Consider the following 22,131-nt stretch of genomic DNA (forward strand, 5'->3'; position numbering starts at 1 on the left):
AAAAAAAAAAAAAAAAGAAGCCAATGGGCAGGAGGGAGTGGCATGCTCACCCCAAACACTTTCTTGGCTCCTGCTTTGGCAGCAAACATGGAAAGGATCCCGGTACCACTCCCAACGTCCAGCACCACTTTGTCCTTGAACACATGCTTATTGTGGTACATGGAGTTCCGGTAGGTGAGTGTCCGCACCTCATCCTTCAGCATTTCCTGTGGAAGGAAAGGAAAGGCCGTGTCAGTGTATTCAAGCCACCTGGGAGTACACCGAGGTCATGGACCTCAAGACCCCAGGACTGTTCTGCCAAATTTTTCAAGAATCTCAATAATGGGTGCACCTGGCTGACTCAGTCACTGGAGCATGGAACCCTTGATTTTGGAGTTGTGAGTTTGAGCCCTGTGTTGGGTATAGAGAGAGCTTAAAAATAAAATCTTAAATTAAAAAAAAAAAACCCTCAATGATGTAGGTAGGCCATAGGAGAGTATTGTAGGACAGCTGGACTAGGGGCTACCTACATACTTACAAACAACTCCAGCCTTAAAACTCTACCCAGGAAAGATAATTTTGTTCTATAAGAGGAGAAATGCATGTCCAGCATTGGGAAAGCTTCCATCTCCCAAAGAACAAAAAGAAACATGAGTGCAATGCAACTTGAGGGATTTAAATTAAACCTGAAACAGAATGTTCTGCAACAGTGATAGAACTGTCATCAAACAGGTTGTTAAAGGAGGTTTGTGGTCTCTCCGTGTGCGTGTGTGTATGTGCATACTCTTCTTGTTTGCTTTTTTTAAAAGAATGGAAAACATATTTCTTTATCCACCACTATTTAAGTCCTTTGTGACCAAAAAGAAAGTAGGTTACCCCTTACAACTGTCTCCAACCTAAGGAAAATATGATTAATTTGCAAATAGTGGTGAGGCAGGGATCTTTTTCCATTCAAACTGTCAGCAAACACTTCTTCTTCTCCTTCTTCTCCTTCTTCTCCTCCTTCTCCTCCTCCTCCTCCTCCTCCTCCTCCTCCTCGTCCTTCTTCTTCTTCTTCTTCTTCTTCTTCTTCTTCTTCTTCTTCTTCTTCTTCTTCTTCTTCTTCTTCTTCTTCTTTCTTCTTTTTTTTTTTTCAGAGAGAGAAAAGCAGGGGCATAGGGCCAGAGGGAGAGGAAGAGAGAGAATGTTAAGCAGGTTCTGCATCTGACCTTTGGGCTCAGTCTCGCAATCCTGAGATCATGACCTGACCTGAGCAAAAATCAGGAGTCAGACACCTAACTGACTGAGCCACCCAGGCACCCCAATGCTTCTGACTAACTCATAACCAATAGTAGTGGGATTACAGTATAATTTAAGCATAATTTTAGCATAATTTTCATATGATAAAAAGCACTTATTTTAAATGCATGGTAAGATAAGAGTTTTGACAAATGTATATACCTGGGTAACCACCACTATAATCAAGATATAGAACATTTCTATACCCCTAGAAAGTCTTTAATGCCCCTTGGCAGTCAATCCCCATCCCCACCCAGGTGACCAATCATCTAACTTCTATCACTAAAGCTTCCTTCTGCCTTCATATAAATTGAATCATATGGTATGTACACTTTTGTGTCTGGCTTCCTTTGCTCAACATAAGGTTTTTGAGATTCATTTACTTTTTTGCACCTATCCAAGGTTTGTTCCTTTTTTCTTATTCTTGCTGTTGTTGACTAGTATCCTACTGTATGGACATTTATCCATTCACTTGTCGATGGGTATTTGGATTGTTGCAAATAAGGCAGGTACAAACATTCTTGTATAAGTGTTTTCAAGGATATGTCTCATTTTCCTTGGGTAAATACCTATAAGTCGGTTTGCTGGTAGGTGTTTAATTTCATAAGAAATTACCAGTTTTCCAAAATAGTTACTCTAGTTCATGATCCCACCAGCAATGAATGAGCTCTCAAGCTGTTTTACATGCCAGCAACTTAGTATTATCACTTTTCAAAATGTTATTCATTCTTGTAGATATGAGCTCGTATCACATTGCAGTTTTAATTGCATTTCCCTGATATCATTGATGTAGATAACTTGTCCAGGTGCTTATTGGCTATTCATATAAATCTTCTATGATGTGTCTGAGTCTTTTGTCCACTTTTTTTTTACCTATTTGTCTTTTCTTAATTGAATTGTAAGAACTTATATATTCTGGAAACAAATCCTTTGTCAGACATACATATTGTGAATATCTTCTTCCAATCTAAGATTTGCCTTCTCATTTTCTTGATGTTGTCTTTCGAAAAGCAGTTTTTTAGTTTTGATAAAGGCCAAGTTTTTAGGTGTTTTTTTTTTTTAATGATTAGAATTTTTTTGAGTCCTGCCTAATTTTTGTCTATCTGAAGGTCACAAAGATGCTCTTCTGTGTTTTTTTTCAGATGGTTTTTACCTTTAAATCTATGATTCATGTCAAATTAGTTTTTTTCATATGGTGTAAGTTAGGAATGTGAGTTCATTTTTTTTATATAAAGCAGATGTGTAAGCACCGTTTATAGAGTAGACTACCATTTCCTCCATTGATTTACCTTGCCATCCTTGTCAAAGATCGATTGACTATGTATTTGTGACTTCTCTGATCTGTTCCATTAATGTACCAATTCAACACTAACTTGATTACTGCAGTTTTATATTAACTTTGAAATAAAGTAGTGTTAGCCCTAATTCTTCTTTTACGAGGTTTTGGTATTTGGGGGGGGGTTCTTTTTCTTTTTTCTTTTTTTTAAATCCTATGCATTTCCATATATATTTTAGAGTCAGCTTCTTGATTCACAAAGAACAGCCCCTGAAGTAGATTGAAATTGTACTGAATCTGTAGGTCAATTTGGAGAGAATTGAAATCTTACAAACATTGAGTCTTACAGTCCAGAACACTGACACAGCCTTCCATCTACTTAGGTCTTCTTTAATTTCTCTGCAATCTTTTTTTTGTTTTGTTTTATTTTGTTTTTTCTCTGCAATGTTTTATATAGGTTTTAGAAGTCTTGCATTTCTTTCGTTACATTGACTCTCAACTATTTTACTTTAAGGTACTGTATATGATTTTTTTAAAAAAATTTCATATTTCAATTGTCTTATGTCAGTCTACATATTGACCTTCTGTTTTGCAGGCTTATTCCCTTCACATATTAATTGTAGCATGATTTTTTAATAGATTCCTTTGTTTTTCTATTTTCTGGTGGTAAAAAATCTTGCCACTTATGAATGAAGAAAATTTTACTTCTTTTTTCCTATCTGTATGCCTTATATTTTTTGTTCTTTCCTTTTGTTTTACTGCACTGGCAAGGACTGCCAGGCAATAAAACATTGAATAAAATAGGAGAAGACACATTCTTTCTTTGTTCCAATAATATAAATGTCATCATTGAGTATAATGTTAGCTGTGGGCTTTCTATAAATGTCTTTTATCAGATAAAGACATTCTTTTCTATTTATAATTTGCTGAGAGCTTTTGTCATGATTGGCATTAAATTCTGTCACATGCTTTTTCTACATTCATTGAAATGGTATGTGACTGTTCTCCTTTATTCTGATATGATAAACTCCATAGATTGGTTTCAAACGCTGAACCAACACTGTGTTGCTGGGTTTTATCTACCAATATTTTGTTGCAGATGTTTCTATCTATATTTATGAGAGATGTTAATCTTTAATGTTCTCTTACCTTCTCTGGTAATAAGTTATGCTGACTGAGCTCATCACACAAGTTAGAAAGTTTTCTCTCCTCATATTTTTCTTCTTCAAATATTCGACATATAATTCAACAGTAAATCCATCTGGGCCTGGAGTCCTTTTTGTGGGAAGATTCCATTTTTTAATAGACAGAAGGATCTTTTAGTTTTCCATGCATTCCTACATCAGTTCTGACCAAGTGTTTTTCCAAGGAATTTATCCATTTCAGCTAAGAGATCAAATGGGCATAACATTGTCATAATATTCTCAAATTACCTCTCAAATGTTTATATGATCTCTACTGATGTCCTTGTCTTTATGTGATTATAATTTGTATTTTATCTGACTTTTTCTCGATCATTCTAACTAGGGGTTATCAGTTTAATTAGTCTTTTCAAAAACTAACTTCTAGCTTTGTTGATTTTCTCTCGTTTTATTTCTACTTCATTGATTTGTGTTCTTTTTTTTTTTTTTTATTGGTGTTCAATTTACTAACATACAGAATAACTCCCAGTGCCCGTCACCCATTCACTCCCACCCCCCGCCCTCCTCCCCTTCCAACACCCCTAGTTCGTTTCCCAGAGTTAGCAGTCTTTACGTTCTGTCTCCCTTTCTGATAGATGGCGGAGGAGTAGGGTCTCCAAATCACCTGTCTCCACCAAATTACCTAGAAAACCTTCCAATCATCCTGAAAATCTATGAATTCGGCCTGAGAATTAAAGCGTGATTTGTGTTCTTATCTTTACTATTTGCTTCTTCAAACTTACTTGGGTTTTATTTGCTTTCGTTGCTTCATAAAGTGGAAGCTTTGATCATTGATTTTGTACCTTGCTTTTTGTCTAATATAAGCATTTAAAGTTATAAATTTCTGGGGTGTATTGGTGGCTCAGTTAAGAGTCTGACTCTCGATGTTGGCTCAGGTCATGATCTCAGGGTCATGAGATTGAGCCCCAAGTCAGGCTTCACACTGAGTTTGGAGCCTCCTTAAGATTCTCTCCCTCCTTCTTCCTCTACCTCTCCCCACTCTCTCTAAATAAATAAATAAAGTTATAAATTTCCCTCTAAGTTTTGCTTTAATTACATCCCACAAATTTTCATGTGTATGTTTCTTAGTTCAGACTTATAACAAAATACCACAGACAGGGTGGCTTAAAAAACAAACATTTACTTCTTACAGTTCTGGAGACTAGAAAGTCCAAGATCAAGGTGCCAGCAGATCCATTTTCTGTTGAAGCCCTGCTTCATGGTTTGCAGATGGTCATATTTTCCTTGTGTTCTCATGTGGTGGAGAACAGAGTGAAAAGCCAAGCCCTCGTATCTCTTTTTATTTTTTCAAGATTCCACAATACATTATAAATTTATTTTGCTGAGAGAAAGATAGATTATCTAATAAATGATACTGCAGTGCCTAACGATTTGTGAGAAAATGTTGGCCGAACCATAACCTCACAGGACATAGAACATTACTTAAAGGTTAAATATTTTTAAAAAAATAAAGATTAAATAAATATTTAAATATGGGGAAAAACAAAAAATAACTTTAGCAGAATTTTTAGGAGACTGTTACTTTCTATTGCTGCTGCAACAAATTACAAAAAAACCTAGTGATTTAAAACAATATAGATGTTAGCACACAGTCTGGAGGTCAGAAGTCTCATCCAGGTCTCATAGACCTAAAATCAGGTGTTGGCAGGGCTGTGTTCCTTCTGGAAGATCTCATACAAAATCCATCCCCTTGCCTTTTACAGCTCCTTGACGCTATCTGCATTCCTTGGCTCATGGCTCCTTGCACCTTCAAAGCCAGCAACTGCATCACTGTAACATCTGTCTCCATTGTCTTTAAATCTCTCTCTCTGACTCTGACCTCACTCTCTTGCCTTCTTTCACTTATTGGGACTCTTGTGTCATGTCTCCTCTTAGGATACTAATTCCATTCGTGAGGGTTCCACTTTCATGACCTACTAACCTCCCCAAGGCCCTACCTTCTGATACCAATATACTGGGAGTTAAGATTTCAATATATGAATGCTGAGAGAGACACAAACATTCAGCTCACAGCATTGTGTTTTCACTATCATTCAGTGTGCAATATTTTCTAATTTCTTTTGTTATTTCTTCTCTGACCCTGTTTCAGTGCTGCTCAATTTCCAAATATTTAGAGATTTTCTACATAATTTATTGGTTTTGGTTTCTACTTTTAATTTCATTATGATCAAAATCACATAGTCTGCATGATTTCAGTCTTTTGAAATGTATTGAGGTTTGTTTATGGCCTGGCATATGATCTAGCTTAGTGAATATTTCAATGTGTTCTTAAAAGGAATGTCTATTCTTTTACTTTGGGGAGCCAATATTTGCAAAAGCCTATTAGATCAGGTTATTTGGTTGTATCATTCAAATTTCCACATTTTACTAATCTTGTGTATATTTGTTCTATCAATTATCAAAAGAGAAGTATTTTTAAAAATTTAACCATAGTTAGGGATTTGTATTTTTCTCCTTCTATTTCTATAGACTTTGCTTCATGTTTTTTAAGCTTTGTAATGTGTCACCTTGGCCAGGCTATGCACATTTCCCAGAATTCTCTTTCTACTATGTTACCAGTTAAAGTGGGTCACAGAGGAGATTCTTGTGAGATTTGGAAGGTAAAAAGGAGGCAGGACTCTTTCCTGTCATTGACAATGTGCCCACCTGTCATTGACAATATGTTGACTCACTTTGTTGACATGAAGCGGCAGCTGGGCCTTCTTCTGTTTCTCTGTCTCCTGGGCTGGTTATGTATGTTTAGCTCCATGGTGAAACACCCAGCCTCTATAGAATATGCTTACCACCAAAGTCAAAGGCAATAGAATGGGCATGTCTTCCAGTCTGTCCACATAGGGTTCAAGCTTGTGCTTATTGGTTCTAGCTACTCCTGATTCCCCAATATTTTACATTCATATTCCTTTCTGACTACCTGCCCTGTGGACTTCAAGCTCTGGTATCAGACATGGAGACAACAGCCTTACACAATTACATAAGCTAATTCTCTGTACGGTTATATCTATATATCCATTCTACTGAATCTACTTTCATGGTTGAATGCTGACTGATACAGAATTTGATACTGAGAATATAAGGATATATTCCCTGAATTGATTTTGAGTTTTCTGGAATCTGATTAGAATTAAAGGCTCTAATGACTCTATTGCTATTCATAGGAGGACATTGCTGGTTAGTAGCATGAAATGGCAAAGGAGTCAAATATTACTTTAGTTACTTTTAATAAAGTATCTATGGAAAACCAGATTCTGGATGATCAAGTATCTGCTATCTTAGAATATTTTAGTCAACACAAGAAGTATAATGGGTGGGTTACTTGGTTGGTTGCTACCAACTATTCTAAAAAACTTGGAGAAAGAAAATAACCTTAGGAATTTAAATTCCCAGCTCAAGATCTGCATATAGCACCCAAAAGCTTCTTTGATTTCTCTGGAGAAAACAAACATACAAACAAAAACATTTCCTGTAGGTATAGAGTCAGGCTTTCCAGAAACCAAATCCAAAGTCTAGTCTTGCAAATGCCTGAATTACTACACAAATTGCATTACCATCCTTGTAAGGCCTCTTTTGTTAAAGCTGAGGCATCTGTTGAGAAAAAAACAGGATCTTGAAAACTGGCATGGAAACATATAGGTAACATATAATGAAGGTGGGACCTCAAGTTCCTAAATTACAGAATCTTCTTTGCCAGTAGAAGCATCTTCTACCCCTGTCTGAGGGATTTAGTTTTCCTTTTCCTGAAGAATCATATTGGCCTCCATTGAGATAGCTGCTTGCAAGTACTGCTGATTCTCCTCAGGACCTAACCCTGCTCTCTTTGCTGCTAGACCTATAACTAAATTCAACTCAAACAGACCCCAAAGGGTGAGGTATAAAATATGACTCATAAGCTGTCACATCACAAGGACTACAGGATATTTCCCATTTATATAGATTTATATAGATCGAATCCTGGGGAATATGTATGGGGATGTGGGATTAGCATAGAAGGAATGTAAAGTTGGATGGGGCCAAGTTTATTGATATGGGCTTACTAAGCAGAGCTTCTGGATTCACTTTTTTCTTAGAGGCTTAGAAGGCCTCTAACAGTTGGTTTGGTTGGGTAGCTGAAACATGGACCCAAGGTTAGCCCCCACTAAATGAAGTTGAAATGCTAGAACTTCCTTGGTATGCTGAAGACAAAGGTATCCAAAGACTTAGAAGATTGGAATGTTGGAGCGCATTTGTCATTTGAGAACTACTCACCAATATCAGAGAACAGACCTTTCACCACGGCTGTGAAAAGTAAGTGTGCAAGGGGAGCCCAGCATCCTTGAAGAGCTCTGTGGTTGCTCTTCTCTATAGGTCAGAAATTACAGTGGGAACTGCTGCCATCAAACTGAGATCTCTAAGTGCAATGGAAATAATATCAAACTGGGATTCTGCAGAGGCACAGGTCAAATGACAACACTTCATCACCATATATTAGGTGGATGTGGTTACTGCAAAGGTGTTGGGAGCCAGAGCGGTATTTAGAACAGTCTGACTTGCAGACTTGGTGTTGGCCATAGGTCTCTAGAAAAGAGATCGTAGAGTCTCTAGAAAAGAAATAGCTGGGAAGCATACTGAATTCTTACTTGATCTGTTTACACAGAAAAATTATAAGTATACTGAACAGAGATCTAGTTGAATCACCAAATCGAGAGTCACGCTGCTCAGTTGATTCCTAGATGTGAGCCAGTTTAACAGGGCCAGACCCCTTGATGAAGGAAAAGCCATGTTCTGTAAAGAAAACCCTGTTACATTGCCAAAAATGGATTGTTCATTTTTCTCCCAGTCTTCACCAAGAGGACCTGCAGCCATTACCACATTACTGTGTGACTATATGGGAGAAAAGAAAATAAACACATTTTTGAGGATTGTTGGACACCCATTCTGAACTGACACTAATTCCAGGACACCCACGTCCCGATTCAAGTGGCCTGTTTGCCTGTGAGAAGACAGAGATGGATCTTGGAGAATGACCATAGATTATCATAAACATAATCAGGTGGTGATTCCAATTATGATGGCTGTTCCAGATATCATTTTATTGCTTGAGAAAAATCAATACAGAGGGTTGCTGGTTTGCTATTGTTATCAGTTTTAGAAATTGATCCACCTGTATTTTTCAAATCACAGCTCCCATACTTTTGAGGTCTTTAACCTAGAGTATCATTTAGCCTCTGTGTGTCTATTTCACCTTCTGGAAAATGGACTGATAACAGTACCTACTTCGTAGAGTTCCGGTGATGATTAAATAAATGTAGTAAGTGTTACAAAAAACGTTAGCTCTGGCTCTTTGTGACAACTGTCACTATTTTCATCCATGCAAGAAAACAGTTGAAGGTGAGAAAATAACTGAGGAATGGAGGCAAAATAGTGGCAAAGTTTTTGGAGATATGTCAGCCATAGCCATAGTTGGAAGTCTTTACTGCCTGTCTTGATGAAATTAGATTGGCCCGGTGCCTCCGCAGATTCTGTTGTTGCTAAAGGGGAGCTCCCGATGCCTGTTTTTAATTCAATGCCTTCTGTTATTTCTTTGACCCCTTCTTTCCTCTAAGGCTCCAGACCACAGGAGTTAGGTCCAAAGGTATAAATTCTGGGAGAAGAGTTGTGACTTAGCAAGGAAATACCTTGCACGTCACCAAAAGAGAAGCTCTCTCCCCTTCCTCCCTCCTTACTTTAAGCATCCCTAGTAGAGAAAAGCCAAATAAGTCTCCAGACATTTCAGACAAGAGTATGTCACTCTTTGTTGAAAACAATTCCCAGCCCCCAGCTGTGGATGCTTTTTTCTCCCAGCTTCCCTGCCTATTAAACACATGACAGCACATTGACTAATTGCTGGGAAATGAGGCCCTGAAGAATCTATTTCAAAAGAACCTGCAGCAAGATTGTCAAGAAGAGAGCTAGCTGGGAGTGAGATGGGTGGCCAGGACTAGGGGGCTGGGAACATGGCCCCACTGGCAGGGATTCTTCTGGCTGCTGAGGAACCAAGCCCAGGGACCAACTGTCAAAGACACTTGGAATTCACAGCTGGGATTTGGGAGGTCATGGATCTGGCCTCCTCCCCTCTGAGCAGAAGCCAGTAAGCACACATCTGTCCTTTCCTCTCCTATTCAAGACTCCATTCCTCTCAGAATTGCCTTGTAACAACACCATGGTCTTGGCCACAGGATAGAAGAATAGAAGTGTCCAGAATCACCTCTTACTGTGCTCTCCAGCCCCCAGCAGCGCCATCCCTCAAACTCAACACTTCTTGTTTGTATTTATAGACTAATAAAACCAAAACCATCCCTCACCATGTTTCCTAAACATTCACTGATCACTATTAATCAGCAAGTTGGTGGTGCTGCTGCTTGCCCCTGTGAGCATTTTGTTAATGGTGGGACAAGACTGTCAAGTGGCCAGCTCAGCTCTGGATGGTGAGGTATGGGTCTTGTCCAGACTGAGGAGGCAAAGGCATTGCCGCAAGCTGTCTGGCACAGAATGGAGATTGCTGGTGTTTGATAATGAGAAATGAGCAGACCCTGTCTCTGCAAAAAACAGTGTTCAGAGTCTATCCACATGCCCTCCTAACTTTTTTTTATACCAGATGATCTTGGAGACCAAATAGGGTTGAAGGAAACCTCAAGGGTGCAGGAAGACTAGGTAGCCACCTCTACACTGAAGACCTATGCATTTCCCCAGAAGCTAGATCTAGCGATAGATGGCCTACAGTAGCAGGAGTGATTTAAGCTAGGTGATCAGAAGTACTTCCAGGTGCAAAGTGTTGCTAAAACTATTCCAGGGCAGGTTACTAAGGAGAGAAATGTTATGTGTGACTGGAGGATAATTTGCTCCATGTTTATTAGTTTAATCTGCACTATAATTTATATATGTTCATGTACAAGCTTGGGTTTTCTATCAGAACATAAAATGGAGGGAAGCTGGTCCAGTATTTATTTGATGGCTCTTGGTTTCTTCCTCCACTAGAGATCACACACTCCCAGATGCCCAGTCACGTGCTGACCAGGCATCACCTAAGTGATCAGATTAGCAGCCATGTCAACAAACCTTTACAAATCAGCCAGGTGTCAAGCCCTGGGTTAGGGTTAGAGGTGGGGGAACCAAGTCCTGGGAATTATAGAGGTTAATCATAGCACAGAAGAGCACATCGTAGGAGCCAAAGATGTGGACCAGCAGGAACTTAGTCATTCAGAGGGAGGTGTCCCAGGGGTCAATCACAGGAGGCTCCATTGGGGGAGTGGAGCTTAAAGACTAGGGAAGGATAGGCATCATGATTGGTTGGTTTTTTGAGGAGGGATTTCAGGCAAGCGCAAGGGGAGGCATTTCGGGGGAAATTAGCATCTCTTCCTAGGAATCTACCTTGAAATAGGTGCCCAGAACCACATGCCTCTTCAAATTTGTCACATGGATGACGTGTCCTCTAATTAGGGACAAGATGAGTTCTTGAAGATGTCCTTTCTGCCTCCCAGAACCTCTCACAGGCCCAAGACAGGGCTCAGTGCATCACCTCACCCCAGCGCCCGCTCCCATGGAGAGCAGGATCAGGAAAGGTACAGTTAGATCAGTTATCTGCAGTAAGATGACATCTGAGCCACCAAGAACAAACAGCAAGCCCAGCTGCCCAGGCCCTCCTGGGCCAGGACCCCCAGAACAAATACAGGACCTTACCTTCTTCCCCAGCAGATCCAGGCCTAACACTTTTATGTGGATAGTAGTTCTTGGGGGACCAAACCTTGAGTCTCCTGGGAGTGAATGAGCCCTCAGGTCTAGAATTAACTGAGGGATCCTTCCTTCACTCTCTATCTCCGTATAGAATTGCAAAGGAACAAGCAGGAACACAGTCAACGTTTCCAGAAAGAAAGAAAGACCTGGTTTAAAGTGTATATGGCATGGTAGTTAGGAATGGAGCCTCTGGGCCCCAAATGTGAAGGTTTCATTCCTAGCTCTGCCATTTATTAGCGTGTGACCTTGTATGCAAAAGAAGCAATGAATTAAAGTTGATCTGCATTCTTATGATCTCACATCCTCATGTAAAAAGTGGGAACAAATAATCTTGTATTCCATAAGTTCATTATAATAAATTTGTATTACTTCTATATAGGTGGGTGGATGGCATAGAGGACCATATGCTTTTTTAGAAAAAGAAATATATGAAATCAAAACAGAAACAAAAAGAGTAATTACTAAATAATACAGATTTGTCTTGTTTAAAAACAAATAATCATAAATAAAATTGGGGACAAAATAATATTAAGACCAACTTCATACGGTTGACCTGAGGAATAAATGAGCCAATCATGTAAAATCTTGGAATGACACCCAGCATGTAAGCACTCAAAAAACCAAAAGGAAAAAAAGCGCTGGCTATTATTTTTTAAAACTCTTCTGGCAGTGACAGTGTCACCATTCTGTTACAGGAAGGGTTTACAGAAGCAGCTAATTGAAAGGGGGAACTTTGAGACTTATTTTGAAAATGCATTTGCAAAGCCAGAAAGGCTTTGTTCCTTTTTTCAATATTTCTTCATACTTTGAGGGGATAATAGAAATATTTTCTTCATATGGTTCTTAGGAGGATTTAGTAGAATGATACATATAATGTGCTTAGAGAAGTGCCTGGCATTGCGTAAGCACCCAGCTAATGAGGAAGCATTCCCCAATCTGGGTGGCTGGAGAAAATGCTGGAGGTGATGGGGGTGGAGTTTTCCTGGCTGTAGGGAAGCTCTGTTCTGTTCTACAATGAACATAAATCTTCCCTGCTATGGTACAAGACAATTATTTAGACATAAGAACTTCCTGAGAATCAATCAGGGTGGCAGACCTGGGCCAGGTCATTGAGGGAGCTTGCTGCATTTCTTCCCCTGGAGGTGCTCATTGGCCTAGGACCTAAGGGTTCATGTTCATGCCTCCCTGAAGACCAGACAGCATGGCCTCTGGAAGGTGTCCTCGGCCTCAGGACTCAAGCTACAAAGCATCTGAGCTCCTTGAGCAGGCACCTACAGCAAAGACACCTGGTCCACCTGGATCACCTGGACTTAAGGTCAAGAAGAGACACAGGTGTTGGACCATAAAACAAAGAAACCCTAAGGCCCCTTGCTGTCTGGCTGGGAAACACACAGACATATGCTTCCAGCTACTCACCTGCTGTGAGCCTGGCCCTGACCCTCTCCCAGAGAGACTCACAGGAGGCAGGGAGGGCCAGGGGCCTTGGACCACTGGGAAACCCCACTTTATGACAGTAGACAGTTGAACACATTATGCTGCCTCAGAAAACAGCGGTGAAACAGCAGGGCCAAGCTCAACATGGTTTACCTCATGGATCCCAAAGTGGGCATAGGAGTCGAAGTAATAATCTCTCGAGGTCATCTCCTCTGGGTTCAGCAGCTTGGACATCTTACCCCGTCCTGGGCAGCTGGGTTGAGTGGACACATGATGGACACATTGCACAGGCTTGGTTGGGACGACGGGTTGAGGGGGTTGCGGGGGGGAACTGCTCACCTGAGGGGAAGAGAAGGGACCTAGTGTCAACAGTTGCAACAAGGTCCTGCCCTCTGAGATGATGCCCCTCCTTCCTTCCCTTCCCTGAGCCCTGAGGCTCCAGTCGGCCACAGCAGTCACTCCTAAGGGGCAGATGGACTCTTCCAGCTTTTTGGGATGCCGACTGATGACTATGATTTGTGGAGAGGTGCCATGCTACTGAGGAGCCACAAAGACCTCAATTTAACCCAATTCTATCACTTACTAGTCAGGTGATCTGAGCCAGTCTAGGCCTCAGTTTCCATATCTGTTAAATGAAGACAATAGGTAAATAGTGAACTTATAGGCAAATAGTGAACACTATTCACTATAGAAAAGGAAGAGATGTATAGCATCACATAGCATGGTGGCTGGAGTATAGATTCCAGAGCCAGTCTGCCAAAACTGGAACCCGAGCTCTGCCACTTAGGAGCTATGCAACCAACCTTGGGCAAACTTATTAACCACTCAGTGCCTTGCTTTCACCATCCCTCAAATGGGAATAAAATTATTCCATCGTCCTAGAGTCATCCTGAGGATCAGATAGTTGGTTTGTGAAGTGCTTAAAAAAGGGCCTAGCACATAATAGTTATTTGTTAAACTGAATCCCACCTGCACCCTTAGGAAGATTGAGTCCCTGGGCTTCTCTCTAGCAGGAAGCACTTATCCCCCCAAAATGTAGGCCTCTTAGGTTCTGGGGCCTCACACTTGTTGTCTTCCCTACTGATTTCTGTGAACTGTACTCGGAACTTCCGCAGAAGTTTACTCTGAACTTTGAATACTCACGCTGATGGTGTGGCCTCCTGCCTGCACCTGATCAAGCACTGCTCTTTCTGAGTTCCTAATCCTGCCCCTCTCTACACCCCACTACTGCTGCCCATCACTGGACAGCCTCTCCTCCTTCACAGGCTAAAGGAGGAGGGAGAAGGAGAGGAAGTTCAGAGAGTTTTGTGGCCCAAAAAGTTCGGCTTGACTGCAGACTGTAGTCATCCCAGGAGAAGAAATTTCTTTCCCTAGAGCGTAGGAATCCAGGTGTGCACAGCACAGTAGAAGCCTCAAAGCAGGGAAGAAATGTAAAATATAGAGAAGCAGTATTATCCAGTCCTTCGGGACTCCTGGATCCATCTGCCTCTAGTAAAATTAGAAATAGATATTGAAAGGCAGGTGTTACGGTGTAAAGTGTAAATCCTGAGGCCACACTGCCTGGCTTTGAAACACAACCCTGCTACTTAGTCGCTGACAAATGACCTTCAGAAATCATTTCTCTTCATGTGTCTCAGTCTCCCCCCTCCATAAAATAGACTTCATAATCAAATCCCTCTGAGAGAGCAGTTAAGAAGTTTGGGTGAAAAAAAAAAAAAAAAGAAGTTTGGGTGAGTCCATATATGTGAAGCATTTAGAACAGCACCTGGTAATAGTAAGCCCTAATATTATTATTACCATTATCATGATTATTCCAATTACATAAACATGTCTCTGTTTCATGCCTCTATTTTCTCATTTGTAAGCTTGAATCAGCTCAGACTTATTAACCTCCTTCCCAACAAGGCAAATAGGGAAGCCCTAGGACAGAGCAAGATCGAGAACCTCAAGCGATTCCATCTCTCCATTGTGCTGTGTGTACAGTCCCCAGACTGCCCTGTGTCCTGGGCTAGAGGGGACGGAGCTCAGGAGAGTGTGATGGTCCCATTTTCCTGGTGTATCTAGGCTACAGCCTCTGGGAAATAAGCAGACTTCCCAGTTTAGCAACATCAGATTTAAGGTCGGCGAGATCCTGGCTGGCTGGCAGAGGCAATTGGGGCTGCCTTATTAGAATGCAGCAGGTGTGCCCACCCTCAGCTTGGGATGTTGGTCACGGTCTCTGGGAGGCTAAAAATAGACTGTGTCAATTGCATACTCCCATGCTGGCTGCAGAGTCACCTCTAAATCTAAAGAAGGCTCCGTGCATAAAGCTGACCCCAATCTTGACTCTATTTAAATATATTAAAGGGAGAAAAAGTCAGGCAGCATGCATCGTCAGGGTCACAGAAGCCTCCTGCACTCCTTAGCTGCCATTCAATCTGATTCCAAGGTTTCTTTCTTACAAGGTCTCTGAGATTCCTTTCTCAGCTGCCAACTTACAAAGTATCTACCATGTACCATGCATTGCAATCATGAGGCAAAGGGATAAGTGGATTTAGGGGGCCATTTACCTCAATAACCACAAGTCAAACCATGAAGACAAAGAGGTGACTGTGGCCCAGTCCCTGGTCCCAAAGGCTGTTAGTCTGGCTCAGCCTCTGGCAGAGGGGACTAACACTCTGCCCATTAGCTAATTAAGTGTGTCCTGTCCCAGGAGGCTGGGAGTAGGGTGCGAAATGGCTGTAGCCCATGATGTCCAGGTGTTCAGCTACCTAGGGTGTTGCTTTTCATTCCATCAATATCTACTGAACATCAGCTGTGGCAAGGCACTGTGCAGGTTCTGTGGAAGAATGGAGACATAGAAGAGTGCCCTCAAAGGACTTTCCTTACTGGTTGGAATGTAAACCTTAAAAGTCTCTACTTGGATGATGGAATAGGATTTGTTTTACAAGAGAAGCTCGAGCAAATTGTTCTGGAGGTTTCAAAGAGAAAGCCCTTTAAAGAATCAGAAAAGCTTGAGACAGCTGGCACTGGGGTAGGTGGGGAGCTTTCTGAATGGATTTTTAGTAGGTGGAAATGGTGGGAGGGAATTCTAGGAGGGGATGGCTGGAGCAACAAGGTAAAGGGGCAGGCAGGAAAGCTGTGAGCTTGTTTGAGGAGTAACTTGGCCCAGATAGTGGGAGATTCCACTGAATGGAAATTAAGGCCAGGCTAAAAGGTTGTAATTAAATACACGACAATGGGGAGCTGTTGGTGGTTTGTAACCAGAGTCCCATGCTTGAGCTCTGTTTTAGGAAGATTAATGTGGTGGTGATGTGCAGGAGGGGCAAGGAGGAGAAATGACAAGTCAAGGGACTGGGGTAGGGGAACCAAGGTATGAACTTATGAGGCCATTTCCAAGGTCCAGTCAAGAAATAGAGAACAGGAACTACCATTCTCCTGCCAGAGAATTACAGAACTACATTGTGGCCCACCTGCCAGAGAAACTGTAGAAATCAAATCTCCATAGAGATTGCCTACTGGTTGGCAACTAACAGGATATAGAGGAAAAGAGAAAGATTGGAACCCAAGATGACCTCAACACTTTAAGCCTGGATGACCAGGAAAACTGTGCTGATATTAATAGGAATAAGCAAGTCAGCAGGATGAGCAGGTGGGGTGAGAGGAGGGAATAATGAATTTCCACTTGGATTTGTGAAGTTTGAAATATCACTGAGTCATATAAGAAAAGATGTCTAGCAAGCAGAAAGTAGTGCAATCTCAGTCAACAAATAACATAAATAGAATTGAAAGGCAAATTATAAACTGAGAAGTACATTTCTAACATAGATGGATAAAAGTAAATATCCTTAATATGCAGAAAGCTCTTATAAATCAATGAGAGGAAAGCAAGCACCCCCCACTTAGCATTGGACAAAGGATCTTATGGTCAATTCACATGAAAATAAACGCAAATGGCAAATGAATGTGTGGCAAACATATTTGGCCTCTGGAAACCAGATAGCTTCAAAATATGACAAAAATTATCATTTTTAATTACCAAATAAGCCTGACTCCTCCCACAACTATGAACACACTGCATTTGTAAGGGCTACAGAAAAAGAGGTACTTGTATATAGTTCTAACAAGGATTTTTTCTGGAAGGCAGTTTGATAAAAATGCATTAAAAGTCTTTAAAAGCACAAATCTTTAAACCCAGTAATTACTTTTTTTAGAATTCAGCCTGAGGAAAGAATCATGGCAGACAATGTAAAAATAGGAGTCAACCTAGAGGTTCCACGAAACAAAATTGATTATGTAAACTAGGGTACATCCATGTAACAGAATGCTATATAACCACTTATGATGTTGTGGAAGAGTGTTTAATAAAAAAAAATATGATCACTATAAACTGTGGGTTGAGGAGGAAAAGTGGGAGAAGAATAGACAGCATGATCACATTTTTCTTTAGATTTTATTTATTTATTTATTTATTTATTTATTTATTTATTTATTTATTTATGAGAGACAGAGAGAGAGAGAGACAGAGGCAGAGACACAGGGAGCGGGAGCCCCATGCGGGATTCGATTCCCGGTCTCCAGGATCACACCCTGGGCTGAAGGCGGTGCTAAACTGATGGGCCACCCGGGCTGCCCCGCATGATCATATTTTTAAAATTAAAATATTTTCATGCCTGTGTTAAGAGGGGAGTCTCAAGGATGTCACCAGAATTGGTGGCAATTATGACAGGGTGTCAGATTGTAAACGGTTAATTCTTTCCTTTCTTGTGCTTGTTGCTACTTTCTAAAATGTATGCCATTAACACGTACTACTACTTTTGAAAAGAGCAAAACTTAATAATGTTAGCAAAAAAAAAAGAAGAAGAAGAAGAAGGTGATCCCAGACCTCTGGAAAGAAGGTGAGACTGGCACTCTGGATGGAAACCATCTGCTCAGAGACAGGCTAAGGGGCTCCTTGGAAGAGACATCCAGGAAAGGAGGTAGAGGGGAATGAGGTTGGACCAGGGAGAAGAGGTTTCTGGCTTGTTGGAGGCACCAGGGGACCTGGGGGGAGAGGCTTAGGGAGGATGTGTCCTCATCCCTCCAGTTCTGACTGCCCCTCCTCTGAGGACGTGCAAAACAAGCATTGCACTCCAGTGGCCACTCAACAGCACCAAAACAAAGACAACCTCTATCTAGCCTCACTTTTCCAGAAGGACACTGTATTAAGAGGCTGTGCAATCACTTCTAACACTGAAGAAGGCTCCATCCATGAAGCTGACTCCAATCTTGACTCTATTTAAAGACGCTGTTAAGAAGGAGTGTCTGAATGGCTCAGATGGTTAAGCTTCTGCCTTTGTCTCAGGTCATGAACCCAGGATCCTAGGATCAAGCCGCACATCAGGCTCCCTACTCAGTGGGTAACCTGCTTCTCTCTCTCCCTCTACCTGCTGCTTCCCCTGCTTATTCATATTCTCTCTCTCTCTCTCCCCCTCTCTCTCTGTCAAATAAATAAATAAAATCTTTAAAAAAATAAAGCTATTAAGAAGAGAAAAAGTCCTAGCTGGTCCAGGCAACATACATAATTAGAATTCCCAGGGCCTCCTGCACCCCTTAGTTCTGATTCCAAGGTTCCCTGTTCCACAGGGATCCTTGAGATTCTTTCCTCAGCTGCCAACTTAGGAAGTATGTACCATGCATTGCATTCATAAGGCTAGGGGGTGAATGGACTGAGGGTTCATTCACCTCAATAACAACAGGTCAAATCACAAGGACAAAGAGGCAACTATGGCCCAGTCCCTGTTCCCAAAGGCTGTCAGCCTGGCTCAGCCTCTTGCAGAGTAGACTTCCACTCTTCCCATTAGCCAATTGGTGTGCCTTGTCCCAGGAGGCTGGGAGTAGGGTGGGAAATGGCAGTGGCCCGTGATCCCCAAGCATTCAGCTACCTGGGGTGTTGCTTTTCTTTCCATCAATACCTACTGAACATCAGCTGTGGCAAGGCACTGTGCAGGTTCTGTAGAAGAAAAGAGGTGTATACAAACCCTCTAGGTTCCCACATAGGCATATTGGAACCAGTATAGGAATCCAGATGTTTCTGAGGAAGCTATTAAAGTTTGTTCAACCACAATGGAAGGTTTCTTGGAGGGGTTCTGAAAACCCAGGCTTTGGCACATCTGCCTACCCTCTGTGCTCTGGAAATACTTGAGCAATGTAGGGGGTGGGTCTTGGACTTGGTCTTATCTGGAAAGTCAGAAGCCCTGACTTCTCCATAGGCCAACCAGAGGCTCTGGGCAAAGGCAGTCCTCAAACTTCAACTCATATTGTGTATATATATTGGCTGAGAGGGCAGACAAGGGTTAGGATTACAGTGTGAGATAGAGGCCAAACTGCACAATCCCAGCCCCTCAGTCTCCACACAGCTGTGTCTATCACAGCCCCAATTTTCTCCCTGTGCACAAGTTCCTTCCCACTAGACATTTTCACCCTTCTATGCAGCATAGAGACTCAGCCCTGCCTTCTCTGCTCTGCCCTGTTGTCTGGTGCTGGCAACTATTCCTGCATCATTGTCTCCATCCTTGACACAGTGGGATACTTGGTGCTGCAATGAGTACAGGCAGCCCTGCATTGCTCTCCCACCTCCTCCAAAAGGCCTCAGGCTCAGGGCACTGCTATTTGCATAATAGCATGTTGCTGGATTTCCTGATCTTTTGAGACTCACCTGTCACTGTCAGGATTTGTGATTTTGTCTTCTACTCTTAGTGCCAACTGCTGATTGGGACTCTGCAGACACTGTGACCTGCCTCCAGGCCTGGTCTTTCCCAAGGCATCTTCAACAGTTTTTCTCCCCAGCAAATCAGCTATGATCTTCCTAGCCCACCCTATTCTGCTGGGGTGGATGGGCCCAGGCTCCACTAAATGCTGAGATAAGATACACCAAAGCTGAAGACCAAAAAGAGGATGGCTTCCTGAAGAAGTGCTGTTTGAGCTGGTCCTCAAAGAGTGAGGGGGCGGGGGGGCAGGTGTGGAGATTCAGGGAGAGCATTTTTTTTTAACCTAACTCACTTCCAACTGAAAATAAGAGTAGATGTTAGATGATAAGATGATGATGATGATGATGATGATGATGATGATGATGATGGTGATCCCTAACACTGATTGAGGGCTAGGCACTGTGCTAAGCCCTTTAAGAACACCATCTCATAAAATTCTCATAGTAATTCAACAAAGCACTGAAATTTACAAATAATTGATGCTCAAAAAAATTCAGTCAGAGCTCATAAGTAATGAAGCAAGGGTGTAAACCGATATCCATCAGACAGACACCAAAGTCACACCCTTGACATTGATGCTATGGTTAGTTTAGTTTGGTCGCATCTAGCTTAGTTGAGCTACTTCTAGGAGCTCTGTGCTTAGGAAGAGGTGGCAAAGCTGGCTCAGATAGGAAGCTCAGGCTTGGGGGCAGAAAAAGGGTCAATAGGTAATGACTGAAAAGAAGAAAGAGCCCTGAGGAAGGTAGGCAGAGGTGGGTACCTCTCCAAGGTAACTGAGTTTAAAAGAGAGCAAACAGTAAACTCCAGTTTGTAGAAGGAGGAGCTGAAGCCCACATAAGGAAGAGAATGTATCTAGGGTCACACAGGCAAATCCAGAACTGGAACCTCTAAGAAAATAGAGAAGGGATGGGTGGATGGGAGGGGGCTAGGGAGAGGGAAAAGAGGTCTTAAGGAAGGAGGGAGGAGGTAAAGGAAATATAATGGAATAGTTAGGCAGCAGGGGGCAGAGAAAAGCCAGCACTTTCTGCACCAGGCAGCTGAAGCTAACCCAAGCCCATTGGGTTATAAATGGCTCTTACTGGCACCAGCCCAAGCTGTAAAAACGATTTTTCTGAGAACAAGAGGCTCCACTGGAGGAGCCAAATCCGCTCTGTTTTCCAAATGTCAAGAGAGCTTTTTCTGACCTGAGTCTTCTGTCCTCAGCAGCAGCCTGCCTGGCTTGAGGTCCCATGGAGGGGACAGAAAGGTGACTGCAAAGGGTGGACCACCCAGGTGGGCAGAGGAGGGTGTGGGAGGAGGGGTAACTCCCTTGCCACAGGTCTCACCATATCTTTTTTCCCAGATGCCTTTGTCCCTCACCTTCCTCTAGTCTGTGCTCACATCTGGCCCCTGCCCACATTCACCCTCAGACACTCATCACACCCTTTCTTCATCCTGATGTTTACACACAAGACTGATCATGTGGTCCATATAGTTGATAATCACCTGGTGTGAGCTTTTCCAGCACCATCTGTCTGCCTTGAGATAGAGACCAGAGCTTTAACTGAAAGGAGAAAATCCTAATGGCAGAATGTCAGGCAACAGCGAGGCAAGCAAGGGCTCTGTTGGGCATGTGGACCTCTCCTATTGTCCAAGATCACATCAAAACTATAGTTTTCATGTCTACCACTGGACAAAGAAAACCCTAGTTCCACCCTCATAGCTACTCTTCCACAGCCATGTTTCCTATCATCTGGGCTGAAGATGAGTCCCAGCAGAGCAATGTCAAAGTCAGCCTCCCCAGACAAAGTGCTATGCTAGAGTACATAGCCCCAGCTTACGGTTTCTCACTCTGGGAGTCAGAAACTTGCAAGTCTGGGGGATGGGGAGAAGCATCTGGATGCTGCTGGTTCCACAAGACTGTGTATTGTCTTCCTGTACATGGCCCTCCAGGGCACTCTGGCCTGTACATTTGTCAACCATCATCCTCATATCCCTCACTAGAGTTGGCTCTTTAAGGGCATAGACTCTTTCTAGACCCCCCTCGGGAAAGGCCAAGCACTGATGCATATCACACAGAGTGCCAGCTGTTGTCACCCACTGGGATCATCCTGTTTTATAGTGTGCCTACTATGATTGGCATCTTGGCAGAACCCATCTTCACATGCTTTATTACTTTTGACTCAAGTTCCCTCCAAAGCTGTCCTCCATGGAATCCCCTTCCTCAGGTCCTGCCACCCATTATTCTCAGTTCCCACTTTCCTCCTGAAGAATGCTTTGCACTGGGGAATGTTGCCAGGACACTTGCCTGAGCCAGGGCTTATCGAGGGGTTTAAAACAGTTTCTCAATGTCTAGTCCCCAGACCACCACTAGCAGCATCTCCTGGAAACTTGTAAGAAATGCAAATTCTTAGCCTTTACCAGAAACCACTGAATCATAATCTCTGTGGTAGGGTTTAGCAATCTGTTCCAACAAACCTCCATGTGATTCTGATGTATCACAGAGTTT

General features: G+C 42.2%; 1 protein-coding gene across 11 annotated transcripts in view; it reads right to left on the reverse strand.

Annotated features, from left to right (window-relative positions):
* Positions 1–22,131, reverse strand: part of PRMT8 (protein arginine methyltransferase 8) — a 116,557-nt gene that overhangs the window by 41,685 nt on the left and 52,741 nt on the right. For all 11 annotated transcript variants that reach the window (XM_077871429.1, XM_077871426.1, XM_077871422.1 and 8 more), the window contains 2 exons: positions 13,069–13,254; positions 51–206 (listed from right to left, as the gene is read on the reverse strand). In XM_077871429.1, coding sequence (XP_077727555.1) covers positions 51–206; positions 13,069–13,254 — 342 coding nt within the window. The remainder of the gene's footprint in view (positions 1–50; positions 207–13,068; positions 13,255–22,131) is intronic.

This window comes from Canis aureus, chromosome 25, assembly GCF_053574225.1.
Source record: "Canis aureus isolate CA01 chromosome 25, VMU_Caureus_v.1.0, whole genome shotgun sequence".
Classification (NCBI taxonomy): Eukaryota; Metazoa; Chordata; class Mammalia; order Carnivora; family Canidae; genus Canis; species Canis aureus.